Source organism: Oryctolagus cuniculus, chromosome 1 (genome assembly GCF_964237555.1).
Source record: "Oryctolagus cuniculus chromosome 1, mOryCun1.1, whole genome shotgun sequence".
Lineage (NCBI taxonomy): Eukaryota > Metazoa > Chordata > Mammalia > Lagomorpha > Leporidae > Oryctolagus > Oryctolagus cuniculus.
In genome coordinates, this window is record NC_091432.1 from 18,994,671 (window position 1) to 19,014,964 (window position 20,294).

Sequence of the window (20,294 nt, forward strand, 5' to 3'; positions counted from 1 at the left end):
ACAAACTTTTTTAGGTCTCAAATACTTTCAAAGATCTCCCAACAGTTTGTAGGTTAGGCTCTATGCTTCAAGTGCCTAATGGATAAATGTGGCCCTGACTCCTACTCTCTAAATAGCCTTGTACTTCTGCCTTTGACCCCAGAATTTCTTCCCACCTCATAAAAAATGGGCTCCACCAGTCATCTTTCATCTTTTCCTTCTCTTCGGTCTTCTCTGTCCTTCTATACAATATAGTAACTCCCATTTTCATTCAAATGTCTTACATCTGAACACAAAAACAACAAACTCTCCCTCCCCTCCTCTTGTTATCATCTGTCTTCCCACAAATCTAGGGGCCAACGTTGTAGTGTACCAGGTTAAGCCACCACCTGCAACGCCAGCATCCTACATGGGCGCTGGTTTGAGACCTGGCTGCTTTGCTTCTGATCCAGCTCCCTGCTAATGCACCTGGAAAATGGCTCAAGTGCTTGGGCCCCTGTTCCCATCTGGGAGAGCCAGATGAAGCCCCTGGCCCCTGGCCCCTGGCTCCTGGCTTTGGCCTGGTCCAGCCCTGGCTATGTGGCCATCTGGGGAGTGATCCAGCAGATAGAGGACCCCTTTTTCTGTGTAACTCTGCCCTTCGAATAAATAAAAAATAAATATTAAAAAAATATATAGCCTAGTGTCAACTCTCTCACCGTTTCCATTTATTCTTCAGGCATCCTGCCACTCTACTCCACAGAAACCTCACTTACCGCCACTAATAATCTCCTTGGTGGCCCTTATCTTCCTTGACCTCGCTGAGGCATCTGATGGCACTGAGCACTGAGCACTGCCTCCATCTTGAAACGCCCTCTTGCCCTCGTTTCTGTGCTCTGCCTTTTCCTTGTTCTCCTATGAAATCTCTTATCAATCAATCAGTTTAGGTAGAGAAATTCAATACTGTGAAACTAGCTCTCTGGAGACAAGATTCAGGTCCCTACAATGGTTCCCAAACCCCAACAGAAAAAGAAAATTGTCAGCAAAATTACCCCTCAAAGCCCAACAACAAACACAATGATGAAGAACTAAAAACCCTAAAATCCCACATCCTCACTAAAGTGAACAGCTCATTAAATGGAAATGGGCTATTCCCATTAGTCATGAGCATTTTCGAAAGACAGAAAGAGACACAGAGAAGTAACAGGCAACACAGAGTCAAGAAAAAGAAATATATACATATACATACATATATAATATACATATATATTATACAGGAAGTAACAGAGCTCACCGAGAGCAGGAAGCAGAAGAGGGGAGAACAAGGACCAGGAATGAAATGTCTTTGTACTTGAAGAGGTAGAGTTAAGGAAGAAAAGGTCAAATACCTCTGGTACCCTTCTGCTTCACCTATGAATAAGGGCAAGCAGCTACCTGAATAGGAGAGACATCTCTAGTATGTACTCATATACTAGGCACCACAGGCTCTTGTTGGCACCCCCTAAACCCATGTTCCTATTCTTCTAGCACTGAACTGTCCAGGAGGACATCAATCCCAAGCCCCATCTGCAGCCAGCAGGGGCTTTTCACTAAGTTCTAGCTGCCACAGAGCAGTAACCTTTCTCCCTTCTCCCAACCCAGACATTAGGATCTACATTAGCATATTTGCTAGGGAAAAACCTTGAGGACCCTCCTGCAAGAGTCAATCGATGCCTGACACACAAGCCCAGGTGGGATGGGTGCCAGGAAGGCCCCACTCTCCCTTGGGGAAGCGCACACTGGGAGGCACTACCGCAGGGCAATACCTATGGGGGCCAGCATTGTAGCATAGTAGTAAAGCTGCAACAGCATAGTACTAAAGCTACCACTTGCAATGCTGGCATACCCTGCAGGCACCTGTTACAGTCCCAGCTGCTCCACTTCCAATCCAGCTCCCTGCTTAAGCCTGAGAAAGCAGTGGAGGATGGCCCAAGTGCTTGGGCCCCTGCACCCATGTGGGAGACCCAGAAGAAGCTCCTGGCTCTTGGCTTCGGTCTGGCCCAGCTCTGGCCCTTGTGGGCATTTGGGGAGTGAACCAGTAGATGGAAGATATCTCTATTTCTCTTTCTCTCTCTCTCTCTTTCTCTCTCTCTCTAACTCTGCCTTTCAAATAAACAAAATAAACCTTTTAAAAAAAGAAGTTATCACCTATGTAATGAGAGCACAAGGGATGTTTGCAACTTTGGCTTTACCTGCCTAGAAGGTCCTTGTCCTAGACTCACATCTTCCTCTTTTCTCTTTCTAGAAATAGCTACAAGTTAGGCATCCTTGTAAACAATGTGTTTCCAGTGGCATGACTGCCCTGCTGGCCTGAAATCCTACAATGACTAGTGCAGAGCTTGCCTTCCACATCCTAGATTTATGTGAGAGTGTTTTTTGTTTTGTTTTTCTATAAGACCCACTACACTGGGTTAGGGGGGTGAAAATGAGAAGGGTGTGGATTTTTTTTAAAAAGACTTTATTTATTCACCTGAGAGATAGAGTTACAGAGGAGTGAAAGGAAGAGACAGAGAGAAAGGTCTTCCATCCACTGGTCCACTCCCCAAATGGCCACAACAGCCGGAGCTAAGCCAATCTGAAAACAAAAGCCAGGAGTTTCCTCCGGGTCTCCCACCAGGGTGCAGAGGGGCCCAAGCACCTGTGACATCCTCCTCTGCTTTCCCAGGCCACAGCAGAGAGCTGGACCAGAAGAGAAGCAGCTGGAACCAGAACCGGCGCCCATATGGGATGCTGGCACCGCAGGCAGAAGATCAACCTACTGCGCCACAGTGCCAGCCCCGTGGATCTTTTTATACTAGCAGCTCAGCTGTTAGCCTAACACCTAACACCCTGAGAGAGCATGGGAGCAGGGGCAGAAAACCTTCTGAAGTACAAAACTTCAGTAAGACCTCAACAGCTTACTGACCCAGTAGGAAACATTAGTCTGGAGAGAGGGAAGTTGTGAATATAGGTGGAAGTTTTCATAATTAATAGCTAGAAAGTCAAATTCAACTGAAACTGAGTGGCAGCATCAAAAACACTGAATGTGGGGGACAAGCACTGCGGTACAAGGACAGTGGGTTAAGTCGCTGTTTGCGAAGCCTGCATCCCGGGATGCAGGGCCTGATTCAAGACCCAGCTGCTCCAACTCAGCTTCCTGCTAACACACCTAGGAGGCAGCAGATGATGGTCCAGGTACTTGGGTTCCTGTCACCAATGTGGGAAACTTCGATGGAGTTCCTGGCTTCTGACTTCTTTCTCTCTCCTTCTCTGTCACTCTGCCTTTCAAGCAAATAAATTTTAAAGAAGAGAGAGAGAGAAAAAAAAAAAGACACTGGAACTCACACTACCTTGAACAAGTTACATAGCCTAAATCTCAGTTTTTTTCCAGGAACACAGGGATCAGTCTGGTGTCTGCCTTACAGAGGGGTTGTAAGGACTGAATGAGATTGCTGTCTGTCTCCTGTCCTCTTGGCTATGAGAAGGGTGCTAGCATACTGAGAACATCTATTTGAACCCATTTTCTGCTTAAAACAGTACTGGGGCAGTTGTATTACTTAGAAGCTGAAATATTATCTGTTGTTTGTTTTTTTTTTTTAAGATGTAGGAGACATGATCGATGCCTAAGAATGCAGAATTTAAATGAAATAAGCTTTCCTCCCTTTATATCTCCCAATATAAATGAAATCACCCAAATATTAGTTTTAAATATAACTGGAGGGGCCGGCACCATAGCGCAGTAGGTTAATCCTGCGCCTGCGGTATCCGCATCCCATATAGGCACCGGTTCTAGTCCCAGTTGCTCCTCTTCCAATCCAGCTCTCTGCTATGGCCTGGGAAAGAAGTGGGAGATGGCCCAAGTCCTTGGGCCCCTGCACCCATGTGGGAAACCAGGAAGAAGCTCCTGGCTCCTGGCTTCGGATCGGCACAGCTCTGGCCATTGCAGCCAATTGGGGAATGAACCAACGGAAAGAAGACCTCTCTCTGTCTCTCCCTCTCACTGTCTGTAATTCTACCTCTCAAATAAATAAATAAAATCTTAAGAAATAAATAAATATAACTGGAAACAAAAGATGAAATTCTGAACTTGTAAAATTACCTGAGGTGTCTTCTCAGGTTTTTCTGCCTAATACCTATGAGAATACGATCATGGAAGAAGATATGTCATTAATAATTTTAATTAAAAATGTAATTTTTATAGCATCCCTTTTTCTCTAAAGATAATAGCCAAAGCTGTTTTTCTTACTTGGCTGAGTCTGAGAACTTTCCAGAGTCAGGGAGCCTAATGTCAAGTCCTTCAACAATATTTCCTCTCACCATACTTTTAAGAAAGACAAGAAAAAGCTCACAATGTGAGTGAGGCAAATCTATTACTTCTTTTCCTTGTAAATTGATTTCTCCTTTAGAAATTAGAAATCAAAAAATAAATATTTACTGAAAGAGCAAAGGTCAAAACAGTCCCTTTGTCCAGACATGGCAACAAAGATTAGCAAGACTGCAAAGGCTACTTGTAAGCATAACCTTGAAGAGAAAAAGAGAATGGCAGGGCCGTTCGCCCTGAAGATTTAACCTATTCTTTTTTACTTATAAATTCACCATTCTCTCCCATGCCAACTCTTGAAGAGGCAAGATTGACTACACATATGAGGTTTTACAAGGTAATCATCTGTCTAAACAGCAGGCTTGATGGTTTATAGACTATCAAGAGAGGAAATAAATTTTAGGTCTCATTACATTAATTAATTCATCCTCTCAACCCTCTGTGAGGTAGTTTTTATCAACTCCCATTTGCTGGGGAAATTTGATCAAGGAGAATAATAAGAGTATTTTCTATTTACAAAACATCTTCCCTATAAAGAACTCCATTTGTTTATCTTCTCAATCAAAAGTTCTTGTGAAGTAGGTGGCAATTACCTTTCACGTTTTTATAGATGCAATGCTCAAGGAGCTTAATGACTTCCATGGCAGCCTTCACTTTAACCATGAACACTAGACCATGGACTGAAGTATGAACACCAAATAATTCACGAGTATGGAGCTTCTAGTTTTGCTTCCCATTCCGAAAAGGACTGGAGTTATGCTTGTTGTTAAGCTCATATGTTCACAGTTTTTAAAGCTTATTGTGGGGCCGGCGCTGTGGCATAGAGGTTAAAGCTGCCGCCTGCAGTGCCAGCATCCCATATGGGTGCTGGTTTCAAGTCCTGGCTGCTCCACTTGCAATTCATCTCTCTGCTGTGGCCTGGGAAAGCAGTAGAAGATGGCCCAAGTGCTTGGGCCCTTGCACCCGTGTGGGAGACCCAGAAGAAGCCCCTGGTTCCTGGCTTCAGACTGGTGCAGCTCCAGCTGTTGCGGTCATTTGGGGAGTGAACCAGTGGATGGAAGACCTCTCTCTCTGTCTCTCCCTTTCCCTCCACTATCTGTAACACTACCTCTCAAATAAATAAATAAATCTTAAAAAAAAAAAAAAAAGAAAAGCTTACTGTTACCATTTCTCTAAATTGGACTTAGTTTTGTCTTGATGCTCAAAAGCGAAATTATTTTTTGCTCACTCTCTGTGCACTACCATTGTACATGATGTCATCAGGAATGCACAAAACTCAGACAAAGCTGTAGGGCCAATGAAAGCAACTCACTTGAGGAAGAGCATGTTTCTTCCCCCTCTTTTTTTTCTTAAGTAGCTATCACACAAAAAGATGACTCATTAAGCCCAAAAGAGGTGACTGTGCCATGTAAGGGCTTCTTATGCAGCTTTCCACAAAGCGTCCTGAGTGGCAGCATAAGGCCGCCTCTTCTGTGCATTTTCCTCCAGGCAGAATGTGCATTTGTGTGGCTACATACACAATTATAATCTCCCCTGAAAGGCGATTCCTTCCATATGACAGGCTGAACAGTGGCCTGAGTGCTAGCCTCATGTTGCCCATGCAGTTAACATGCTGAAATACCAGACACATTTAATCTCTCCTTTTTGAAAAACTAAGATGGGACAGAAGAAGCAAAGCTGGAAAGAACTTCACACAGAGAGAAAGGAGGCCAGCCCAAGCGCCCAAACTCACTTTCTCATGGTCGGAACTTCTTTGTGTGTTGCCTACTTATGTGTCAATTTGCAGGATTTTGGGGCATGAGAACCATGGAGCCGAGCGGTTCTGGCAGCCTCTCCATTTGACAAGCAAAGCCAAAGACATGTGGCCTTTGGTACATTTCGCGTTCAAAAGTGTTATTGTTTCAAACGTGCCTATTTTGAAATATATAATTTTCCCATTTAGAGCACGTTGCATGTAAGCTGGCCACAGGAGGAGTCCTGCCACATGAATTAAAAAAAAAAAAAAGGGAAGACAATGGGTCCTAATGTAGCCCTATCCCTGCCAGATGCCTCTGTCTACAGGGCCAGTGAGGTTATCCCAGGTGAGAGAAGTCTAAATATAACAAACACCTGATATGAAGTCCTGGGGCACAAGCAGATTTCTGTGTGAGATTACAGAAACTGAATCTTGTGTTTTATCACAATTACCTGTAATCTGGGGGCCAGATAATAGTATTAACAAGACCTTGAGCTACACAATAGGACAGCTGGAAAAAAAGGCTCACTCTCTCCAAAGAATAGTGCTTTTAAAAAGCTAATTCAATGAAGAAAAAGAAAGGACTCTGAAAGTGCCTTTTCAAACAATATTTACTTTTACTAGGTTCCTGCTAATCAAACAAAACTTAGTCAAACGCTTTTATGAAAAATACATTTGATGATTTCAGCAGTAATTGCTTTGTTTAAAGAAAGGTGCTTAAGAAAAAACATAGCTAATGGGATCAGTAATTTGGTAAGTTCAGATGTGTTTGGGAAAATCCCTCCTCTCTTTGATAAATCATTAAAATTCTGCTCAGTTAAATGTGTTTTGACTTGAAATTCCAATCATAGAATGAGCTATTTCCTAAGGCTGCTTAAGGAAGTAGTGCAAGGGTGATCCCCACACAGAAAGAGGAGCCAGAGATGAATTTACAAGGGTAATTCCACTCTTAATCAAAGCATCTCACTCACTCTGCCCAACTAAAACACAGGATCTCATGGAGATGCCCCCAAATTATATAAAATGGCCTTCCTTCTTAAAATATCAATTTAAAAACTAGACTAATGTTTTAACTAAAACATAAAAACTATCAACCAAAAAAATCAACCATAGGCATAATCAGGGTTTAAAATAAAAAAGATCCAGGGCAGGTTTAATCCGTTACCCTTTTTTTCATCCTTGGAAGTGGAGAGAAAAACACAGTGTCTCTCAAATGGCAAGGAATTCGATAACCATTTGTTGAACTGGATTCCTGTGAACCATTTATTTTAAAATGTATTCCGCTATTTCAAATAGACTACTCACTCAGCTGAGCACTTTATTCGGACCAAGCACTGTGCTTCATATTGGAGGTACTGAGAGAGAAGCCCACCCTCATGGCTTACATGCTAGTAAAAAATAGCCAATAGCCAAGTAGACAAGTAGAAAAAACAAGCTAAGTGTGATAAGTATGATGAGGATATAAACAGAATGAGGAACTACAGTTAATTAATGGATCATGTCTTTTGCGATCTACTTTCATTAATTTCTAAAACTCAAATTGCCTACTCAGCCTCCTAGAATTACTCACTTAGCAAAGATTGTATTTGTGCAAATAAAAGTGATTCCTAACATTTGGGCAGCATTTGGAGGAAAGATTTTGAGATTATTTGAATAAACAAAAATAAACAAGGCCAAAAATTTAAAGAGCTATTTTAAAATCTTAAGATTAACACTGAAATCACCCTGAAATTTATTTTGGGGAATATTTTGCAAGTGGGCTAAGGTCAGAAACAACATGTCTTGGAACTCACTTGCTCTTTCTTTTTCCAATAAAAGGATATTCTCATACTTACTAAACAGCTTATAGAGTCCTTAGAAAGGTGGAAGAAAGGGAGGCTAGGCCGAACTTCCATGAATAACTCAAAAGCCACCAAGGGAACTGCTGCCCCCACCATAACTGAGACGCTATGGAGAGCCAAGACAGCAGCTGGCTCCAGAACCACAGAGGTCACCCCCTCTGTAATGGCACTTTTGACACCGCCACTTCATGTGATATGTCCCACTTCCCTCTGTGGCTAAATTACCTGTGATAAAGAATACTTTATATGCATGCCTAGCTTTATATAGCGAAGTGTTCTGAAAGGAAGGAAAATAACAATGGGGTGAAGAAGAGATGATCTCATGAACCTATTCCTAAGTATTTTAAAGTGACCAGTTGGATTAGCATTTATTTATTTCAACAGCAGAAATAGACAGAGCTCCCAACTACTGGTTCACTCCCCCAAAGCCCAAAATGACTGGGACTGGGTGGGTGGAAGCCAGTGTCTCCCACATGGGATCTCAAGAACACAAGTACTTGAGCCATCATTGCTGCCTCCCAGGATCTGCGTTAGCAGGAAGCTGGAGTTGAGAGCTGATGCTGGGTATCGAACCCAGGTACTCCAATATGTGTGGTGGACACCTTACCTGGTATCTTAACTTCTAGGCCAAACCTTGCTCTAAGTGACCAGTTTTGTATATTATAAACCTAACTGCCAAAAATTTAGGAAGTCAGTCTAACATCTATAATATTTTATTTCTTTTTTGCAATATCAGGTGCTTTAAGGTCTTAACAGGATTCATGCTTAAAATTTTAAGTAGCATAGGATTGGTTTGGAAGGTTCGCAATTATATTCAAGCAAAAATAAGTTTCCTTATCAGGATACACCCAAAAGGGGAAAAAATGTGTCTGGCACTCAGACAAGTAAATATCATGCACTATGGTATCAACAATTACAAAAAATATTCTCTGGAAGAGTCCTTCCCACAGCAAGAGTCCTGTGTCAGAACCTCTGCCAAGGTTTAAAGAAACTGTATGAACCTCATGGCTGGAAGAGACTCTATCAGCGACTTTTAGATGGCGTCTCTGAGAAGCAGATACTGAAACAGGATCAGACACGTAACAGACATAGTAGGGGGAATGCCCTTGATGGAAACAGGGGAGGAGCCTGTGGGAGTTGAAAGACCACAATGCAGGTGAGATCCTGGGAAGGCAAGAAAGGGGAAGGAGGGATTCAGACAGCAGTGCAGTGGGAATCTTCAAGCCAGTCACCTGCCAGAGGAGTCACAGATCTCATAGAAGCGGATCTGGAGGTGAGCGTCGGACCTTTCACTGAAGTCACCAGTAAAGACACTCACATTCCCTATCAGAGTGCCTGGGTCAATTCCTGGCTCTGCTCCTAATCCCAGCTTCCTGCTGAACCTAGAAGGTAGCAGGTGATGGCTCATGTAGTTGGGCCCTTGCCACCCACATGGGAGACCTGGATTGAATTCCTGGCTTTAGCTCAACCCAGTCCTGGTCATTGTAGGTACCTGGGGAGTGAACCAGTACATGGGAGCTCTGTCTTTTAAATAATCTTTTAACTTAAGAAATAAAAAAGTGGGCCAGTGTCACAGCTCAATAGGCTAATCTTCCGCCTGCGGCGCCAGCACCCCGCATTCTAGTCCTGGTCGGGGCGCCGGATTCTGTGCCGGTTGCTCCTCTTCCAGTCCAGCTCTCTGCTGTGGCCCGGGAAGGCAGTGGAGGATGGCCCAAGTGCTTGGGCCCTGCACCCGCATGGGAGACCAGGAGAAGCACCTGGCTCCTGGCTTCGGATCAGCACAGTGCACCGGCCGCAGCGGCCATTGGGGGATGAACCAACGGGAAAAAAAGGAAGACCTTTCTCTCTCTCTCTCTCTCTCACTGTCTAACTCTGCCTGTCGGAGAGGAGAGGAGAGGGGAGGGGAGGGGAGGGGAGGGGAGGGGAGGGGAGGGGAGGGGAGAGGGGAGAGGAGAAGAGAGGAGAGGAGAGAAAAGTGGGTCTGTCCTACCCAGTTCTTAACCAGGAATAGCTCTTGAGAAGGGTGTTTGCCACAGATGTATGACATATTTGTTTACAAATATAGTAACAATAACAGCAGCCAACACTTACCGAGCACCTACACTGGTGCTCTAATAGGATGGTATCTTACTCATCTTTTCATACCCTTTTTTCAAGATGTAGACACAATGTGGCTGCCAGGCACTGCTCTAAATGCTTACATGTAGGAGGTAAATACTATTATTCTCCACATTTTGCAGAGTAAAAACTAAGGCTCAGAGAGGTTAAGTAACTTCTTCAGGGTCACACAGCTACCCCATTATTGTCAATAAAACTCTCCCCAAATGGTTTAGAAGTTACCTTTCTCATTGCTTGCTTCTAAGAGATGAGTCCAATGGCAAGAGGAACTAGAATGTTACCACTCCCTAACCCATCCTGATTCCTAGGATGCCCTCTCATGGCAGAAATGTTAAATGAAGCCTTTGGGGGTCACCTGAACTTACTCTAGGATCCACATAGAGGGCTGCAATAGCTTGAGGCCCATTTCTGGAGTTGTTCAAGGTTTTTACAGCATAGAATTTAGCCAGATAGACTAGAATCAGACTACTGTGTTAGGTTTTTGGTTTTTTTTTTTTTTTTTTTTTTTTAGTTTATTTGAAAGGCAGAGACACAGAGAAAGAAAGACCTTCCACCTGCTGGTTCACTCCCCAAATGCCCACAACAGCCGGGGCTGGGCCAGGTCAAAGCCAGCAGCCCAGAACTCAATCCAGATCTCCCACATAGGTGGCAGGGACCCAACTACTTGATGCATCCTCTGCTGTCTTACAGGTGTGCATCAGTATAGGGAGCCGGAATCAGGGACAGAGCTGGGAATTGAATTCAGGCACTCTGATATGGGATGTGAGTATCCCAAGCAGCATCTTAACCACCGCGCCAATCTCTGTCCCCAGATGGCTGGATTAGAATTCTTGCTCTACTACTAACCAGTATTTAGCATCTTTGTGCTACAGTTTTCTCATCTGTGTAATGGAGATAACAACTGGGACTATCTTCATTTGCATTAATATATGTACAGCACTTACAATGGCACCTGGAACATAATAAGTTGTTAGCTACTCACATTCGGGATACCCTAAGGTCAGAATATTCATATTCCATTTAACACATATATATGTCTGAAGTGTCTACATTGTAAAAAGAGGGTATAAAATAATGAGGAAGATTAAATGTCTGATCTCAGGAAATTTCTTTGTAGTTAATGAGCTGTTTGAGAGGTCTATCCTTAACAAGGAAGCAAGGGTGACTGCCCTTTGAGTTAACGATTGTTTGTTTTTACCCTTTTGGGGGGGGGGGGCAGGCTAGGGAATCTGACAAACTTGGGTTTAAATCCTTGCTTTTCCATGGATCATTTCTTATGTGACTTTGTATAAATCATTCAGCCCTTCTAAGCCTCAGTTTCCATATTTGTAAAATGAGATGATATTAATAACCACTAACTGGAGCTCATATAGCAATGGTGGCTGCAGACTAAAACGAGATAATGCATAGTGCCAGGCATACAGGAAGAGTTCCAAAACTATAGTTTTAAAACAAAAACTATCCAATTTACTGTGATTTCTCTAAATGCATAGCCCCCAAAGGAGAAAGACCATCTCTGATTTCCTAGTGTTATCTATCTTGTCAACTTATTATCAACCTTAGTGAAAATAAGCAGGTTCCAAGGTAACAGAAGAGGCAACTTAGAGTATGAGGGAAAGTATGCACTTCACCAAATTAGGTGGAGCAAAAAATAAACATCACACCCTCACGCTTAGTCTCAGGTCTTCACGTAGGCGCTGTGTTTTGCAAACCTGGGATCAGAACAGGCTGCCCTTCGGCTCTGAGCGCTCTCCACACCCTCCCAGACACACAGACACACCTCAGCCTCTGGCAGAAGCTTCCAATAAGTAGCTTTTACAAGGCTAGAAATCTTCCACGGGTCTTATATAAAGGACTCTGCACGTATTTCATCTCCTTACCAGATTTTCCTCTCCCTCTTCAGGCCTGGGCATTAATACAACGTCTATCGCTACATTCTGATGACTGTAGGCGTGAACATCACTGAGGCATTCTGTAATGATGATCCTAAGATCCTGAGCCATGCCAGGCCATGATTACAGGTTCCTATTCCACAAAGTCAGTAGGGGAAAGGATCAGTTCTCAACATGATGAAAGATTATTTTCTTCCCTAATCGTCAAAAAGGCAAATATGCTATCTAGCTGGCAGGCAGAAACAGATATCAACAGATATTCACCAAATAGGTGTCCCTGTAAATTACACCATATTCCTAAAAAGAGGTCTCTAGATAGACTTACCAAGCCATATTCAGTTTTAGTTTTTCTGTTTCCCTTTATGCATAGGGCTTCCCTTTCTCTTTTCTCTGTATGTATTTTCTTCTCTAGGCCTACATATGAAAAGAACTTTTTTTTTTAAAGATTTATTTATTTATTTGAAAGTCAGAGTTACAGATACAGAGGGAGAGATCTTCCATCTGCTGGTTCATTTCCCAAGTGGCCACAAGGACCAGGGTTGGGAACAGGCTGAAGCCAGGAGCTTCTTCCAGATGAGTACAGGGGCCAAGAGCTTGGGCCTTCCACCGCTGCTTTCCCAGGCACCTTAACCCGGAGCTGGATCAGAAGTGGAGGAGCCAGGACTGGAACAGGCGCCCATATGGGATGCTGGCACTGCAGGCTGTGGCTTTAACCTGCTGTGCCACAGTGCCAGCCCCGAAAGGGACTTTTTAATTTGTAAACATGAGACAAAACAAAAACAAACAAAAAAACCCCACAGGTATTTAAAAATTTAAATCAGGACATATATTAGTAATACAACCTGGAGGGAATGGTTTTAAACGATGGAGAGTAAACGCTTCAAAACAGCATGCTTCTAAGAGAAACCGCACAGCAACAGGCAGGGTGATCCTCACCTAAAAGTGCATGTATTTCAGCAGAACTGTACAGTTTGATGAGCCATGAGGAAGTCACGGAGTAATAAGGCCCTGTTTAGAGCAGTAGGAACGTCCAGATGGTGGCTAGACTAGGGACTTATGACACTTAAATAAATAAGCAACAGAACTGAAGGAGCAATTGTCTGGAATTCAGAGAGCAGGTGGGTGACTGGACTGCACCAGCACTGAAGCTTTTCCAACCAACCAGAGACTTTGTCAGCTCACTGTCAACACGGTCACTGAACCAGTCTTCCTGAAAAGGGACCACCAGCCTCTACTCACTGAAGCACCAGTACACCAAATATGCCAGTTCAAACAGCAACCACCCAAGGAACTGAACAATAAACTAAGCTCTTCAAATATTTCAGAAGTTTGGGGCCAGCATGGTGGCACAGAAGGTTAAGCAGCCATTTGGGACACCAGCATTCCATATCAGAAGGCCAGTTCAAGTTCTAGCCGCTCTGCTTCTGATCTAGTCCCCTGCTAATTTGCCTGGGAAAGCAGCAGAAGACCAAAGTATTTGGGTCCCTGCAACCCACACAGGAGACCTGGATGGAGTTCTGACTTTGGCCTGGACCAGCCTTGGCCATTGCAGTCATTCGGGAGGTGAACCAGCAGATGGAAGATCTGTCTGTCTCTTCCTTTCCTTCTTTTAAAAGATTTTATATATTTATTTGAGAGGTAGAGTTACAGACAGAGAGGGGGAGAGACAGAGAGAATGGTCTTCCATTCGCTGGTTTACCACAACAGCTGGAGCCAGGCTGATCTGAAGCCAGGAGCCAGAAGCTTCCTCTGGTCTTCTACATGGGTGCAGGGGCCCAAGCACTTGAGCTATCAATTACTGCTTTCCCAGGCCATAGCAGAAAGCTGGATCAGAAAAGGAGCAGCTGGGACACAAACCAACGCCCACATGGGATGTGAGCACTGCAGGCAGAGGCTTAGCCTGCTACGCCACAGCGTCAGACCCCGTCTCTCTCTCTCTCTCTTCCTGCTTTCATTCCTTTTCTTTCTTCCTTTTCTTTCTGTCACTCTGCCTGTCAAATAAATAAATAAATATTGTAAAAATATTTCATAAGTTCATTGAGTACTGGATAAATGACATAAAATATGTAAAATTGTTAGCAAAAATCTAGGAATTGCTAGACACTAAAATTACTGGGGCCAGCGCTGTGGTGTAACCTGCCACCTGCAGTGCCGGCATCCCATGTAGGTGCTGGAACAAGTCCCGCTTGCTTCACTTCCGATCCTGCTCTCTGCTGTGGCCTGGGAAAGCAGTAGAAGATGGCCCAATTCCTTGGGCCCCTGCACGCTCATGGGAAGACCCAGAAGAAGCTCCTGGCTCCTGGCTTTGGATCAGCACGCAGCTTTGGCCATTGCGGCCAACTGGGGAGTGAACCAGAGAATGGAACACCTCTCTCTCTCTCTGCCTCTCCTCTCTCTGTGTAATTCTTTCAAATAAATAAATAAATCTTTAAAAAATTATTATTCATTGAATATAAAATTATCATCTTGTTTTGGATAATTGATGGATGTGATCATCTGAGAGACAGAGAGAAAGAGATAGAGCATATATAGACCAATCAGCCCTTAAACTTCGTTAAAAATCAACATCATAAAAGAAATGCACACTAAATCTACAGTGAGACTATTTGTCACACAACAGACTGAAAAAATCCAAATGTCTGATCTATTCTGTTGGCAAGACAGTGGGGATAGTCATTCTCTTACAATGCTGGTGGCACTGTAAAATGTACAACCCTATGAAGGGTAATTGGGCAATATAAATCAATATTTCAAATGCATATGCCTTTGACCCATCAATTCCACTTTGTAGAATTTATCCTTGTAGATACGCTGGCAAAGGAACAAAATTGCAGGTTATTTATTACAGCGTTTTGTCTACCAATATGGGACTGGCTAAATAAATTACTTAAATACCATGTAGCCAAAAGTTAAATTTTAGAAAGAGTAAAGAAGCACTCTACTGATACAGAAATTACTCTGAGACATATTAAGTGAAAAATTATTCACTGTCTACTCTCTTCTGTATATTATGTACACCTCCGGAGGATACATAGGGAACCAGTTACCTTTGGTGGGGGGTTGCTGAGGCAGGGTGGGAAACAGGCAGACAGGCGAAGGAGTGGGAGAAGGCTTCATTTTTTAATCAGGTTTTCATATTATCAAGTCAAAAATGTAAACCAGAATTGCTTATCATTTAAAAATTATACATGGACCATCCACACTATGGAATATTGTTCAGTGATATAAAGAAATGAGCTACCAAGCCACAAAATGACAGGGAGGAACCTTAAATGCCTATTGCTAAGTGAAAAGAAACCAATTTGAAAAGGTTCCACCATGTATAAATTCAACTATATGATATTCTGTCAAAGGCAAAACCTTAGAGAAAGTGAGATCAGTGAGGGATGAAAGGGTGGGGCACAGAAGACTTGAGGGCACTGAAACTATTGCCTGCATCACTGTGTGACACTCAGTGGAGTCACGTGCAAGTGTCAAAACCCATAGAACTGTACAGCACAAAGGCTGAGCCCTCATGTCATCTAAGGACTTTAGTTAACAATAACGTGTTGACTGTGGCTCATTAATGGTAACAAATACAGCACACTACTGCAACACGTCCAATGTAGAGGACACTGAATAGGGAAAGAGGATATTTGGGAACACTCCACTATCTGCTCAATTTTCTGTAAACTTAAAAATCCTCTAAATAAATCGGTCTATAAGGCCGGCGCCGCGGCTCACTAGGCTAATCCTCCGCCTTGCGGCGCCGGCACACCGGGTTCTAGTCCCAGTTGGGGCGCCGGATTCTGTCCCGGTTGCCCCTCTTTCAGGCCAGCTCTCTGCTGTGGCCAGGGCGTGCAGTGAAGGATGACCCAAGTCCTTGGGCCCTGCACCCCATGGGAGACCAGGAGAAGTACCTGGCTCCTGCCTTCGGATCAGCGCGATGTGCCGGCCGCAGCGCGCCGGCCGCGGGGGGCCATTAGAGGGTGAACCAACGGCAAAAGGAAGACCTTTCTCTCTGTCTCTCTCTCTCTCACTGTCCACTCTGCCTGTCAAAAAAAAAAAAAAAACCGGTCTATAAATTTTAAAATGTGTGTTTGTGTGCGTGCCTTCCGTCACCCAGGAAATGCCTTAGGTGCTGCCAGTACTCAATATAGTGCAGTGCTATGGTTACAGCCATACTGAGCTGAGTCAAGAGCTCAGGTGCTCACTTTATTGTGAAAACAAGTTACCTATGCCACCCTTCTATGAGCATGCCAGACAGGGCAAATAAGATTGCAAATCAGGTCTTTTAGTAGGTTTTGTCCCCTGCCTTGTAACTGAATGTCAAGCTGGTAAGTTTTTTTTTTTCCCCAAAATTGTGCCAATACACCCCAATAACCACCGGCCCCTTCCCCTTCGGGTTTTGCCTTTCTTGGAACCCCCTCCAATGACATGAACAATGCAGGTAAAATGTTTAGCACGGTGCCTAACGGGAAAGGAAAGCTCAAAATGAGAGCGGGTGCTGTCACGGTAAAATGATCATTCATCCAATGACTGAATCGCCACTTCAGGTTCCAAGGGTCCTTAATCCACTACCAGCATAACCAACAGGGCCTCAAATTCTCAGCTCCAATAAGGCCCCAAATTCTGAACCCCAACCTGTCCTCCTTTGAGTACTATCCGCATTGCCTGAGCTCCAGCCCAGACACTTTGCAGTCTTTACTCTCCAGATGCTATTTTTCCTCTGTAGGGTCTTAGGCGTTCAGCCCTAGAACCCCCGCCTCTCCGCCCCTCCCCATCCCTCGCTACCCGGCCCATTCCAGACCCCGCCCCCGCCTCCTCCCAGACATGGCCTAAAGTCGTCTTCACTTCTCTCCTTCCCCCAGGCTGAAGGAAGCTCCTACCCAGATACTCGTAGTCCGGTAGGGCTAGGCGCTCCGGACTCAGCATCTTTAGACCCGGGTATCTTCAAAGCTCCAGCTACCCGGCTTCCGGAACCCAGGTCGCCGGCTCCCTCCGTTGCCATGGCACCCACGCGGCAGGAGGAAAGGTGAAAGGCGGAGAGGGTGTCACGCAAACGGTCTCCGTATGGAAACTCCGAACTGGCCACACAAGTTCCGGGAGCAGTCGCTTCGCGGCTGTTGCGGTTTTTCTGGGCTCCTATTCTTGAGGACTTGGTTTAAAAGGAATCTGAGATGGAGAATTCTTTTGAATCCGTCATATTTTCTGGTGTCGAAGAATTACTGTCAGCTGTCCATATCTGTAATTTCTGAATTTCATAACTATTCCTGCTTTGTACAGCTGTTATCTTAACTCACCATAATAGCTGCCACCCATGAACTTCCATAAATACTTAGTATCCCATTACCTAATCTCTTTACTATCTTAAATTGCTACAAAGCGCTTTCACGTGCGTGTGTTTTGGCTGCTTCTGGAGGTTGGGGAGTGTCTTCTGTCCACGATAGTGCTGGATACCAAAAGGTGCTTTCTTAGTCCTAAAGTAATTGACATTTCTCTCAAATTTCCTAAGCCCTTCTTTCTCCTCTCCCTTACTAGTTGATACCTTTTCCAAGTGTCTTTTTCCTTCCAAGATACTTCATTTCCTGTGGAGAGAGGTGCATAAACTGGGATATTTATTAGATTTTTCCCCAAAAGACACCCAACTGCTATTTTTAAAAATGATTTATTGATCTGTTCGAAAGGCAGAATTACAGAGAGGGAGAGACACAGAGACATCTTCTATCCACTGGTTTACTCCCTAAATGGCTGTAATGGCCAGGGCTGGATCAGAACGAAGCCAGGAGCCAAGAGATTCCTCCAGGTCTCACAAGCAGGGGCCCAAGCACTTGGACCATCTTCTACTGCTTTCCCAGGGGCATTAGTAGGGAGCTGGATTGGAAATAGTACAGCCACAACTGGAACCGGCACTCATATGGGATGTTGATGTCACAAGTGATTTAATCCACTGCACCACTGTGCCAGCCCCCAAACTGCTTTGTGTGGATGTGGTTTTGCTTGTTTATTTTGTTTTTTAAGATTTTATTTTACTTTTTTGAAAGGCAGAGAGAAAGAGAGATCTTCTATCCACCGGTTCACTCCCCAAATGGCCATAATATCCAGGGCTGGGCCAGGCCAAACCAGGAGCCTGGAGTTCCGTCCAAGTCTTGATGGCAGGAACCCAAGTACTTGGGCCATCATCTGCTTCTTTCCAAGTGCATTAGCAGGGAGCTGGATCTGAAGTGGAGCAGCTGGGACTCCAGCTGGTGATCTGATACAGGACGCATGTGGCAGGTGGCAGCTTCCCCATTGCTTTAAAAAAAAATTTCCTTTAGAATGAGAAAGTATTCACTGGTTTTCGACTTCCCAGATGTTTCTCAGTTTGCTCCACTCCCCTTCTAACAGCAGGTCAGAAGTCTGTGGCACTTGTCACAGTTCCAGCCTTGCCGAAAAAGCCACTCTGTCCTCACTTTTTTTAGTTAGTGCCCTCCCCCGCCTACAAGGTGAGGTTTTGTGAAAAAGAAAGAAAACAAAAATCATGCCATCAAAGGAATGGCTGGGAAGCCAACAGACCACCTACACTGAGAGGAAAAGGTAAGAGGAAGTTCTCTCTGTGCTCCCAGGGGGCTATTCTTAGCTCCCCCCTGCAAGGAGCCTCAAACCTCCTAATTCTCCCTTTCCCTGGAAATTGTAGATGTGTCTCAATTCTAGGCCCCTGTGAGTCATTGAGTTTGGATGTGGTAAGGGTAAAGAGAGCCAGATTCGGAGTAGTGTTTAGTATCTTGAGGTAATGAACTTAGTATCTTAAGGCAATAAACTTACTGATTTGGCATTTGATGTGAAGGCCTGCACGGTTGATAAAAATATTCGCCTTCTTCCTCCCCTGCTTCCCCCAGGCAGCTTGAGGGCTTCATACCTGTGGCTTATTACTATATTATTAATGTAGGAATAGATAGTAATTATTAAGGATGATAATTTTACTTTATTCCCAAGCGACCTGAAGCTATTTGCTGATAATTTCATTTGTCCTTATTAAACCTTTCTGAGGCACTTCTCTCTCTCTCTCTTTTGGTTGAAACAACAGAAATTTATTTTCTCGCTATTCCGGAGGCTAGTATCCTTTCTCTAAATAGGAAACATGAGGCACAAATTACAAAAGTGACTTGTGAGGGCAGGCATCATGGTGGCATGGGTTGGGCCACCTCTTGGAACTACTGCACCCCAAGTCAAAGAGCTGGTTCAGGTCCTGGCTACTCTGCTTACAGTCCATCTTCTTGCAAATGAATCCAGGAAAGCAGCAGATGATGGCCCAAGAACTTGGGTCCCTGCCACGCAGGCGGGGTGCCCAGATGGAGTACTGGGTTCCTGACTTTGCCTGGCCCAGCTCTGGCTGTTGTAGGCAATTAGGGAGTTAGCCAGTGGATGGAAGATATCGCTCTCTTTGCCACTCTGCCTTTCATATAAATAATAAAACTTTTTTTTAAAGTAATTTGTGTATCATCATCCATCCAGTCAGTGGGAGAGCTGGAGCAGGTCTCAGTGATCTGAGCATCCAGGCTAGTGGTCTGACCACTAAAACACACAGCCTCTGTTTTTAGGGTTTGTTGGCTTCGTTTTTATTTATTTATTTTTCCTTCTGCTCTGCCCTGCTAGCAACTCAAAGACCTCAGATAAAAGAAGAGAATTTTGAGCCCAGGCCGAACATTTGACATCCTCTTATTTGTGGAGCATTATCCTGGAACTTGCAGGGTACTGCTACTGGGGTCTGTGTAGTGGCGCTGGGAATTGGCCCCAAGAATATAGCTTTGTTTGGGCATTAACCCATTTGCGGTTATAATAATGATAAGTTTCAGCACCAGTGGCGCCCGACTGTTAATGACTCAAAGAAAGCTAAATAAGAACAAGATGTCATCTCTGGAGCAATTTGTAGGTTTTTCCTATGGTTCCATCCCCTCCATAAAAACTGTTAAGGACCCTTGTATTTAAAGTCAGTCTTTTTCTCTCAAAGTCCTGATCTGTCTACTGAGGACAAACTTAGAAAGGGGTGAGAGGTTGCTATACTAAGGCTTCCATAAAATTTGGAGTTTCGTAAAAATAACAGGAAGCTTTCTCCTGGTGGTAGAATTGCTGATTGTTCACGTTTTTCTTCTCTATATTTTTCTGTATTTTTAAAATTTTCTGTAATGGGCGTGTTTTATAATCTGAAGACAAACAATAAATGAGTGGTAGGAAAAATCCTAGGTTATTTATTTATTTATTTATTTTTTAGATTTCTGTCATGGATTACATGGTAGATTTTGGCAGTGCATTGGTTATAGAGGAATTTTTTTCAGTGAAACACACATCAGATTGAAGAAGAATGGAAATATGCAAGAGTTGCTAAAATCAAGTGTAATTTTTGGGACCCTGTTGAATGATAATTAAAAAAATCAGCCTTAGATTTAAAAGGA

General features: G+C 43.9%; 1 protein-coding gene across 2 annotated transcripts in view; it reads right to left on the bottom strand.

Moving 5' to 3' along the window:
* Positions 1-16,921, bottom strand: part of CSTPP1 (centriolar satellite-associated tubulin polyglutamylase complex regulator 1) — a 240,313-nt gene extending 223,392 nt beyond the window's left edge. For both annotated transcript variants that reach the window (XM_051852833.2, XM_002708863.4), the window contains exon 1: positions 16,752-16,921. In XM_051852833.2, coding sequence (XP_051708793.2) covers positions 16,752-16,797 — 46 coding nt within the window. In that variant the 5' untranslated portion in view covers positions 16,798-16,921. The remainder of the gene's footprint in view (positions 1-16,751) is intronic.
* Positions 16,922-20,294: the final 3,373 nt, after the last annotated feature.